This window comes from Cupressus sempervirens, chromosome 11, assembly GCF_028749045.1.
Source record: "Cupressus sempervirens isolate cs-2001-9-10 chromosome 11, ASM2874904v1, whole genome shotgun sequence".
In the NCBI taxonomy this organism is placed as follows: Eukaryota; Viridiplantae; Streptophyta; class Pinopsida; order Cupressales; family Cupressaceae; genus Cupressus; species Cupressus sempervirens.
In genome coordinates, this window is record NC_143128.1 from 579862198 (window position 1) to 579874776 (window position 12579).

Below are 12579 nucleotides of genomic sequence, written 5' to 3' on the forward strand. Positions count from 1 at the left end.
TTTATGCCAACAGTTCACCAGACCTGGTTTTGGTATTGGTTTGGAGGCATTGTCCTAACCAGAAATTCTTGTAGTACATTGCTTACAATTTTTCTTAATTGTACTTCAATTTTTTTATAGTAATCTGCTCTGAACTCTTGTAATCCAACAATTTTTCTGTTTGTTTTGAAAGCCTTATGTATTTTGTAAACAGTCTTTTCTAGTTCTATAAATCAAAGATGCAGATGGGAGAGACCTTTTACATAATCATATGAATTGTAGGGATCTAGGATTTGAGACAAAATAAGGCTCACATTGAATTCCTTGATCTTAACTTTCTGCTTGGAATTTAACAACACATTTGAAGACTGTGAAAGTACTTGGGGCCATGGAGGATCTCGGCAACAAAGGTACTAGGAAGCCACGATGTAGGGCACTTGCCGAGTGAATCTGCAGATATAAGTCAAGATATTTAGGATAGAGATATTTATGTTTAACTAAGTAAGCCAAAACGTGAGAAATTCAAAGTTTGATTTCTTAGATGTTCAAAGCACACAAAAATAAAGGCACCATTACAGAGGGCTAAAAAGAAACCGATTCAAACACAACTCATGTACATAAATTGAAATATTAACTAACAAGCCCAATCCGACATTAAAACCCTAATCCACCAATGGCAATGATTTACGTTACTACTTTATATTTGAAACCCTAATCCGCCATTAAAGACTGTAGAAGAAAATAGTTTAATCAAACCCTAATCAAAACTCACATGACAAGAAGTGACATCTTAATTTGTTTCTTACCCTGCACAGTCGTTCTCATCACGGTATGCTCGAAATGCTATGCATGCGTTTCTCACTTTGTGGGCGCCAACGCTGTACATTGTTGAAACCAGTCCTCAGTAAGATAATGATAATGCCACCGCACTGCCACAAATAATAAGCATGAGATTCGGCCATGGATATGGTAGTCGTGGGCGAGAGACAACATGAACTAACCTTGTGATGGAATTGAAAAATTGAACCCTTAATATGTGATTCTACCACATGAATCCCAAGAACATCTTCTCCAATTTCTCCAGTTTACCTGTAACAAGATCCGAGATCCACAAGCTCACAGACGGCACTGTTTTATCTGTAATGAGTGGCAGCAGCTCACAGACGACATGGCGGCGGCTATCATAGATGGCATCGTTGTGAAACGACGATTGGGAATACAAGTTTAGGGTTAGGTCAACTCGACCCAATATAAAGAATCATATAATTAATTATTACATTTAAAAATGTTAATATTGTAATAACATATGTTTAATAATTAGATAGTTAGCAATTAAATTAGGAATATTTTCATATAAATATATATGGTATATTGTACTTAATATGAATATTATTTGTTCATATATTACCTCTATATGAAAAAATTAGCATTATAAAATGTACAAGTATTGGGACGCACTATATCAAAGATGGGGCTTAGTAATTGACTACGATAGCTAGGACTTTCAAAAAATGAGTTTATGGACCATTTTTACTACGAAACGTATAAATGATACCAATTTTGATTGTGACGAGTCCAAACCTTAGTTATAAGTTGTTAACTAGGTGAAGAAAATATTTATAAAAAAAAAAAAGTAAATTTTATCATCGTTATGATAGGTTTTGAGATGTCCGAAGTTAGGGTGCATGACTACTAGGTCCTCTCCCCTATTAAATGACAATTTGCATCCGAAAGTGAAAGTTTTCTTGAAAATTCACAGTTCAGTGTTAGTTTAGGCAAAAAAGTGTAACCCACTATTGTGGGTTCACCCTAACATAATTTGTAAATCAAAATATCATTTCATGGAATACCTATTGACACAACATTCTTAATCATTGTCCCAATTTATCATCAGATTTTACAAGTGTTTCTCAAGTCTATTTATTTATTTAAAATTATTTAATTAATATTTAAAATTATTATTTAAATAAAGATTTATAACTAACAAATAGAATTATAATGCTCTTAAATTTACTCTATTTCTTGTAATGTTTTAGTCTTATTACTTTATATTGAATTTCTATGCATAGACTAAAATTTTATTATTTCTAATCCATATGCAACAATTCTCATTTAATAATTGGATCATGCATTATATCAATATAATTTAATCAACGATGAAATAAATCAAGTCCACAATAATAAGTCAATAGACTATGATAGACTTTTAATTATGAGCTTGTGCTTGTGCTTGTGCATTTATGATGAAAAACTTGCCTAGGTGTGATAACTACCGCAAACAAGTTTTCCCAAAGCACCAAACCTCTTCATAATAATCGACAAATCTACATGCTCTCCTTTTTTAAATATATATTTAATATTATCAATTTAAAAAATGTTAAAATCTTATATTTTGTTATTATAAATCTTCTAATAAGAATGCTTATAAATATATTCTATCTTTTATGTTTTAAAAGGTCAAAATAAAATATATTAAAAAGAAAATGTCAACTTTGTTCTAATTCTTCTTCTTAAAGGACTGTTTTCTATTAATTTCAAAAATTCATATATCTTTCATATATATATATATATATAATAAAGTTATATAATAAGAATAACTTTTAATAGTATATTATATTTTTATATTTTAAAATATAAAAAGAAAAAATATTTTAAAATTTTGACTCTACTCTAATTTTCTTCTTTTCGAAATTTATTATTTATTAATTTAAAAATTTAAATTAATATTTATATAATAACACAAAATTGTAAATAATAATAAAATATATATTTTAATTATAATAGAATAAAATTTGATATTTATATTAAAATCTATCTTTTAAAATAAATCAGACATTATATGACAATGATTCCTATTACACAACGAATTATCTCCTTCCATGGCGGTCATCATTAATTGCTTCTAACCTCATCAAATTATATAAATTTATTTTAAGTTATAAAATTAATAATAAAATAATACCTCTTTCTAATACAAGTGATTCTAAGATTTCTGTTTGTATGTCAACACCTATATGCTTGTACAAAGGTGTTTTTCACCACAATCCTTCCCATTATATGTTATATGTTGTATATGTGCGGTTCTGACTATCCAGCATTTAAGTTGCCGGAGTCCCACAAGTAAAACAATGGAGAGAAAGAGATGGTTATCCCAACCTTTGCCAATCCAGAAACCTACATAGAGGAGAAAAAGGCCCTGTTGAACCATTGTATGCCTCGACTAGCTTGTAGTTTAAATCAAATAATTTTATTCACAAGTGTTCTCCGAGTAGTTGATAACTTCAACTGTAACCGGATGCTTGCAATCAGGACTATCAGTATCTGTAAAAGATGCGTTCACTATGAATATTCTTTAAGATGTTATGTCAAATTGAATGTGCGTTTGGATTAGATGATAAACAACTGAGAATCATTTATGTTAAAATATGCTAACTAATTTTGACAAATTTAAAAAAAAACTTGTGATAGCCAGCCTGCAAAGTAAAACTCCTTATAATGTGTCTGGTTGTTGACATATAGACTTCAAAATTGATGCATTTCTAACTGCAATATAATGGTAAATGCATTCTAGGTAGAAGCAGCACAGAGCAATGGAAACTTGATCTCTTAAAGGAACGTGGTGACACATTTAACTGGTCAGAATTGGCTAAGAAACAGACAGCACATGAGAGTTCTAGGCAAAACTACTCAACTGTTAGAACAGGATATTGTTGGTACCCTCAATCAGTTGTAAAACCCCACTTTTCTAATAGTTTCTTAATATATTTGCCTGCAAAGAAACCAATCAAAGATGCCCAAAAACCAGTGACAACATACAGAATGACAATTTTAATGTAAGACTTTGTGGTAACTCGAGCCTTCCCAAAAGCGAGCAAGATGATAGAACCCAAAGATACTAAACTTGCTGCAAGGAATTTGTACATCGTATCATCACTGTTTCGGAAAGAGAAGCCATAAGTGATTGGTGCCAGTGATCCAAAAATAAGGTAGGAAAGTATTGCTATAAATCCATTGAACCAAAAGCTGTGTCCAACTGTTTCTGTGAACTCGTTCTGGTGGAAGTGACCGAGATACAAAATCTGCAAATGACAAAACAGAATAAACATCAGCTCACTATTGAACTCAAATCAATGGAGATTCATAGCCATAAATAGTAGACGTCAAATAGCATCAATGGTCAAGACAATTCCTGTGTACTCCAGTTATTGTTTAGTCTTTCCAAATTAAGACCCGCGAATCATCCCACCTTGTTTTTGTGCATTACTTGTGCCTCCACCGCATAAAGTTTGGAGAAACAGAAAAAGAATTAGCCTCCATTGAGTTGGGAGTATAATCTTACATCTAACTAGATCACTAAAAATGATGACCTTGTATTTACAGGGTAGTATCTGGCATGAGCTGATCACAATTACTGTACGGTGGAGATTGTGATGATGGAATGGGACGAAGAGTTCAAGATACTCTTATTACTACTCCTATTGCAAGTAAAATGGCTGCATCTACTTCTTTGACAGACACAAAACACTGTAGGGTTTAACAAGCATTGTAGGGTTCAACGTCATGTATCCAGTGATGGGAGAAGTGGCTCCTCTCAACCCTAGCTTCAACATTTTTTTCACTCGTTTAACCTATGTGATCGACATGAATTTCTTGAATCTTTTGTGTACAAAAAAATAAAATAACATTTCTAAGAAACATTTCTTTTATATTGCTTTTGATCTTGAAAGTTCAACTTCCACTATAAAACCATAGTTCAAAATAGCGCCGATAAGTGGCCTATATATCATTCTCTCCAAAAGTTTGGAGTGGCGAGAAAATACAAGGTTTTCCCGCAAAAATCTCAGCCAAGAAGTTGGAGATATATTGCCAAAAAGTGGCACACTGCTTCCAAGAAGTTCAAAAAATCTCACAGGCAGCCCAACAAGATACCATTTAGTAGTCTATTTTAAAATTTGCAGCCTTTGGAAGAGAGGAGAAGGGTTTGGTGGAAAGAGATAGTCATTGGAACCCTTGTAGATTTATTACAAGTTGATTTGAAGTAGATTCAAAGAGATTGTTCAGGAAAATATCAATTCGAAAGAGGGCAGTTTTGCACCAAGATTGAATAACATTCAGGAGGAGGGTAGTGCGAGTGAGGATATAGATGACGAGGAGTCATTGCAACACCAGCTCCAGCTACATCTAGAGTGGATATTGAGACACAACTACAATCACAGCCACAACGGACTGCTAGGACTAGACCCCCTCCCACTCCCCTAGTTTTTACTAGAGCTACAGGAAGGGGAAGATAAAGATGTAAACTAATTTTCTTTAGTACTTGACATTTGTATTTGTTTATCTTTTTACAATGACAATTCGTTATTTTTAATTTGCTTCAAAGTTTAGAGTCTCTGACTATGGCTGCCAGCCATCGACATTTACATATTGTATTTATAAAATATCTATATCAGCTTGTTTGGTTTGTTTACTCATTAGATGCATCTCCTTATTAAATTTTGCAAAACAAATACATTTTAAATTAAATTTAACTCAATTTTAAAATTCCTGATATTTTCTTGAGAATTTATTGATTTATCTCTGATATTTGCCTTGCCGATAAGTGGCAGAGAATGAGATTTTGAACTATGATCAAAACATTAATTTGTTTGTTGACGTTCAAGCTTGCAAATTTGGGTTTCAGATCTCAATATGGTAGGATTTTTTTTTCTTAAGTAGAGGTATAGGTTCATATTAAAAAAAAAAAAACTAGTCATATTAAATTACTATTAATTACCAGCAAAATAAAATACATCATAACTTGAAAAAAATTACAAGAAGAAAATTACAATCAATGATATTATATTAATATTCCTATTTTTTCTTCATCAAGAGCTCCAAGTCAACATGTGGTACATTTGAGCCATAATCAAGTGCAATTGCACTCCCACTAGCCATATCATATGTAGAACATGTCTCATGTGGGAAGGCAATGGTTGTGCAGCAGAAGCATCTAGATTGGCACACTTTGAGGTTAGATCCAAATTCCTTGCCACACCCTTGTAGTCAATTGACAAGAAATGCAAGTTGGAATGCATAGAGACCAAATCCTCAACTATTACCAGACAACCAACTGTGCTTAACTAGGTCAATAAAGGAGTATGTATTTCAATTCCACTCAACAAGAGAACTCGCAACTTGTTGAAAGTGCATCAAAACTCAATACAACACTTGCAATTAAATAAGATAAATTGTATTATATAGCAATGGATGGAAAAATTAAGTTAAAAAAAAGAAACACATACTTGGGAGTTCAGACCATTTTTATTGCGAGAGGTTACACGTAAACAAAGGTTTAGCTATGAATGTATCCCCACTCATGTGTATCTTTCTTGTATTTGTCTCAAAAGGTGCAAACATCTTTATTCCTAGAAGATATAAAATAGCCAAACTCATCCAAGACAACAATCTATATTTATTCATCTGAGAATATTTTTTCAAATGAGACTTTGTACCCAATAGCAACCTCTTCATCTCTATATAACGTCACCATTCTTATCAAGGGAAGCATCTCAAGACACTAATATTTTGGCAACAAGAAAATGCTAAGAGATACAAACTTGACTTGTGGTCATCTTGTTCCAAAGATCAACAATGGTCCATCGCAATCTTATGAAAAAGGCTTACACAAGATCATTCTCCCTTGCTTCCATTACAATCTTTAAATTTTCAATAATGAAGTCCAGTTCGTCATTAATTTCCTCAAACATAGTCAATCCATATCCACATACCTAATCATTCTCATGATGGGCTTAGTGAAACTCAAAAGGTATTCCACACAAAGCCACCATCTATAATCTAAGATCAATGCTTTGACCATTTGGGTGCTCTGTGTTTGATTGTCTCCATACACTCCAAAACTATTGATAACCATGGCCATCAATAGCTTTTCACTTTGAAAATTCATCTCAAGATAATTTTGCATGATACAAATAGAGTATCAACAAGCTAGAATGGTAAAACAAATTAAAAGATTATAAACAAATAAAAAATGAAGTTACCTTTTGATGGAGCTTTAATTTTTTTGCAAAATTAGGGCCTTTATTTAAGATATAGTGTTGAATATATATGATAAAAAACCATTAGATGTAAAGCAATAGGGAAGAAGTCTTTTGTGAATCAAAGAAAATAGGAAAATATGATGCATATGAAGGATAGATCATTCAATGCCATGAACAACATGATATAAGTAGGATGATATGAAGATTCAGGACAGAGATAGATAAAGACCTATGCTGGACAGAGTTTTGTTTCCCCTAGCTATACAAAATTTCTTGGTTCTGAGATGGGTAAAGCTGAGGCACAATTTAAAGTTATCCTGTTTCCTACGAAGCCTGTGGTAGACACATACCGAGCTCTCTTTCCAGAAGGAATACCTGCAGATTTCCAGAGGACTCTTGATATCAAGGGCTTGAAGAAAGTTGAACAGCTAAATCACGCATTATCATGAAATTCCGTATCTCAGTTTATATCTTGCATACCAACAGAAAAAATTTGCCTGCATCCCAACAAATCAGTTGATTTATAATTTACATCAACAGATTGATCTGATTGATATCAATGAACAAACTTCATATCCGTGGTCATTCATGAAGCTGACTGACGATCTTGAACAACAATGTATTGATTTCAATTAAGTCGGCATCAAAGTTCTTTATCTCCATTCCACGACAAACACAGTTGTTCGTAGTCCAGAACTGCCCGTGTGCTATATAGGAGGTTTATGCAATTGGTTACAATCAAGATTATCTTATCACATAATTTGTGTCTGAGTGATTTGCTAATATATATAACCAACTCTGAGTGGCAAACCTCTAAAACCAGACCGCATGAACTTATACATTGCCAAGTCTTCATCTTTGCTTTCAAGTCTTCATCTTTGCTTTCAGCAACTACTGTGAAACATATCAGAACTCCATCGGGTGTTTGAATGGCTTTAGCAAGACCCCGACAATTATCATATATCTGGACACGTGCCATTTCGAAGTCAACTCAATATATACTGAGTATAAATATCATGCCCTGGTGGAGCAACGCAGTCATAATTGTTAGCAGCAGGCTCATGTCATATTAAGTTCACTGCAATGATATTTTACAAGACAGTTTCTACATTTAATCATAACGGGCTTTGGTCAAAATTCAGATCAGGACGTCACTATCAGTACATAGAATAAAAGACATTCGGCCAAGAACATACACAGACCCCGGAATATATCTCAGACATCATCAGAATACAAGGGTGAACATTAATATGCGATTGGATGGAGACGAATAAAACCATAGATGGAAGCATGAAAGATAATAGAATTGGAAGGTACGATCCTAGTTCAAACCCATTTCCAGCATCAACAGCGCAGAATATGATCATCAACATGTGCGGAGGTACGATGTCAAGTTCAAATACGATGAAGAAATCCAGTCAGGAGTTTAAGAAAGCAAGTGGCACGGTGAAACAGAAACATTGCATATCGGTGATGAACCGATTTCCAGAAGCCGCTCAAGAAGCATTGAATATACACAGTGATAGGATGCAATCATTATTAGGCAAACGCGATGATACCCCAGACAGAAATGGTTTGTATATCACCCAGTTTGCATATCGCATATAAAAGACACTATTTATCTGCAGATACAGAGAAGTTAATGTGTGGCACGGCGTCAATAGACGGTCACGACGGAATAGAAAACAGAATATATATAATGAAGATAGAAATCCACTGCCAGAATGCCGCTTTGGATGTCAGATACCATCGGAATCTTGTAGCTTGAAGGGCTTCATAAAAGAGAGGTATTAGCGGCAACCACAATGATATCGGCAAAATGAATAACCGAATTCTTGAAAGAGCTGAGGTTACAATAATAATAGGGATGATTGCATATGAAAGATAAACTTTCAAATCATAAGCCTATGTTAATCGCGGTGAAGAGGCATATTGTTCAAAGTTATGACTTGAAGAAGACACAATAGACATTTCTATTTGTAAAGAGGAGTAAGAGTGAAAAAAAAGTTTTTTAAATGTAAATTTATTTATTTATTATATTTTAATGATAAATAAAAGTCTTTTTTTTAAAATTCATTGTTTATAGTTATTTTTAAATTTTGTAAACAATAAAAATGTCACATAAGTAAACATGAATGTTTAGCATCTTAAATGTGATCATCATAGATATGGTGAAATGTCGATTGTTTCCATATTTGTGTCTTGGAGTTAAAGTTCGATGTGGAGTAATTTAAGATTACATATATATTGGAACAAATTAAATGTCACATAAGTGGACACGATCATCTAGCATCTTAAATGTGAACAAATTAAATGATCATGTCCACTTATGTGACATCAATTGATTCCCCTGCACTTCAAGGTTCGTTACACTTAGGCGGGTAAACCTTCACTCCAAACCTGACCCCCTGATCTGAAGCTTTTCAATAGCGAATTTAAGTTTTGCGAGTTCTCTGATTAGTAAGGTCCTCAAACTTGATCAAAATGAAATTGAATGTTGAGTGCTTAAATTGGTTGAATGTTTTGTATATGGTTCTTAACAATTGGTTTTATGCTTGTCCGAATAAAGATATAGATTTTATGACTTCAAATATAAACCCAATAATAATACTTCAATGATTCAAAAGACTAGTGCCATTGCTTATTTGGACAGCAAAATCAACTACAATGAAGATTTTCACGTACAACTTTATAAAGTTCTATACACTTATAGTGTCAACAACTTAATAATTAAGATGTGACAAATCAAATATATATGCAATCTTAAATTAGTCAAAATTGAACTTGAAGTCCTATGGTAAATGATTGTGTCCACTTATGTGACATTTAATTTGTTCAAATCCAAAGACATCAGTTGATTGATCAATTAAAAGTGAATTGTAATGCCTACCCTTAGTTGACTTTTATGTTGTATTGTCGAATTCTTTTAAATCAATTTTTTGATTGTGTTTTATGATTATCGGTACTCAGTTACTGGATTTGATTATGTCATTTCATACTTAGTTGATTTATGTGATAAGCTACTTGAGTAATTCAATTATTTCATATGTTCATAATTATTTCGATGATGATATATGTGTTCATACAATGATTTCAGTTATTTCATAATATTAGATAGAGGAATGATTTATATGCAATTCTATGGTTACTTACCCCATATTTGCATGTGTATGGTGTACGTGTACGTTTTCTTTATGTTTGACATTTCTAATGTAGTTGAGGGAGGGAGTCGTAGTCACTTGCTAGTCGGTATCTACACGATGTACCACTTCCAACCATTGCCTATTTAGTTTAGATTATGTGTATGTACATGCGTGGATTTTATGCAGATTACAGTTACCGGGTATCGACTTCCTTGAATTGCCACAATGAGCGTACCCTATCGCAGTATCTCAATGGTATAAGTGGGGAGATAACTTTTGGGTCCAAATCCTAACCTAAGCCAATTGTCCTAGAAAATAGGACAAGTATCTGAGTTAGTTTCACCTTTCTAAATTCGTTAAGTGACGTGAATTCATGACTTTGACCTTAGGATCCATTTGGCAACAAGAATACAAGTGGAATAGGCATATGTAAATTCTTAAAATTTTGAATTCTTCGTTTGGATGCACTGAATCGAAATTGGAATACAAAATAAAATAGGAATACGTATTCCAATTTTGGTCAAAAAATGAGGTTTCGCAATTCCACCCAAATAGGTGTTATTGGAATACATATTCCTATTCCACTTTAATTTATTTTAGAAAACATAAATTTTGGGGTTCGCGAATTCCATATCAAATATTGGTTTAACCAAACAAAGAACAAGACTACGTAGCCTCATTTTCTATTCTCGAATAAGTATTCTAGAATAGCTATTCCTATTCCCCTATTCATATTCTCGTTGCCAAACAGGCCCTTAGAGTTTGATTTAGTTTTATGTTCTATATGATAGGTTTTCGTATTCGGTTTTGTGGGTGTGTGATGATTTTCAGTTCTAATTAAATCAAATTTAAAGATAATTTAAAGATTTAATTTAATAAGAATTTTATAAAGAAATTTGATATTTAATTGTATTTAATTAATTGAAAAATTAATTAAATAAAAGAATTAAATTTAAAGATTTTATTAAAGTTCTAATTTTGGTGTATTTATATTTATTTAATTCAATAATTATTATTTAGGAGTTTTATTTAAATAATAAACTCTAAATAATATTATTAGTTGACTTAATAAATATATTATTAAAACATCTCGTAATTAACTAGAGAGAGAAAACATAAAGTTTATTTTAATTAAATTGCATAAAGCTTATTCATGAAATTAAAATATAATAAATTAATTAGATAGAGATTTTTTTTAATAAAGATATTTTAATTAATGACAAAAAGGTTGTGTATGGAATTAAAATATAATAATAGTTAAAGATCAACGAGTCTTCTCGCGTAATTGCACAATCGAAGCCCCAAATTTAGTGGAGAACTCTTTATCAGAGATCTAGAGCTCTTTATTAAAAAAAGTGAATTGTTTGCATGTGTTTGTCATTTTAGCATCAAAACCAGGTAGGATCTCGTGATTTATTTGTGCAATAATTTTCTGTTCTTCGAATATCTGTCTTCTCTGTGTCTATTGTGTACTATGGTTTCAAAATTTTATTAGGTTGAAACCCTTGTATGCAAGTTTATTGTTCTTTGATGGAGAAATATATGTTTATGCTCTGAGAATTTGAAACCCTTGTATTAAAAGTATTGCTCTTCGTTTCTTGAAAACATCTATGAATGGATTTAGTTTTGGGGAGTCGTATATGGATTTGTTAAAATCAGAAGGTGTGTTTTGAAATGAAAACGAAGTTTATTTTATCGATTTTCACTATTTGATCTAAGTTTCTATACCAGGTTTGTGTTGGAAATTTTATATATATATATATATATATATATATATATATATATATATATATATATACTATGTAATCACATTATTAAATATTAAAACAATGAATTTTTGTGAATTTTAATAGGGAGGGGCATGTTTGGTCTATTTTATTTTTAAAATAAAATAATAATAATTTAATTTAATTTAATGTCAGTTTTCACTTTTGAGTTTGTTATATGTTTGGGACTTGAGACTATCTCCTTAGCGCGGTGGGAGTGGGTCATTTAGGTTCCACAAGGTCGGGTGGTAGTGCGTTTTCTTATACCATTGAGATTCGACCGTCAGATGATGTTTGGTGCAAGAGCACCTACATAGAGTTTTGTTTTTTATTATTTTATTTCATTTCATTTTCACATGTACATATGTCCATCATGCATTAGGATAGATCATGTTATTCATGTTTGATAGGTTGTGTTCATGTCATCTAGTCTTTTAATTGCATTTGCTTATAATAAAGGCTTATTTTGTAAGGCACTTACATGATTTGGCACATCTACAAGCCATCTTGTTCAAGTTGTCAACTAGCCTATAAGTATGTAATTAGTTCATTTAATTCAATATTAGGATGATCTAAGTGTTTCATAGTGGTCACACAAATAGAAATGCATGGTAGTTTAATATTGTTTGCATAATACAAAGTTGCATTTTTAAA

The 12579-nt window shown here is 32.1% G+C and overlaps 1 protein-coding gene across 11 annotated transcripts in view; it reads right to left on the reverse strand.

Annotated features, from left to right (window-relative positions):
- Positions 1–3444: 3444 nt before the first annotated feature.
- Positions 3445–12579, reverse strand: part of LOC149530983 (uncharacterized) — a 197301-nt gene continuing 188166 nt past the window's right edge. For all 11 annotated transcript variants that reach the window (XM_089811864.1, XM_089811857.1, XM_089811855.1 and 8 more), the window contains one exon: positions 3445–4058. In XM_089811864.1, coding sequence (XP_089667990.1) covers positions 3699–4058 — 360 coding nt within the window. In that variant the 3' untranslated portion in view covers positions 3445–3698. The remainder of the gene's footprint in view (positions 4059–12579) is intronic.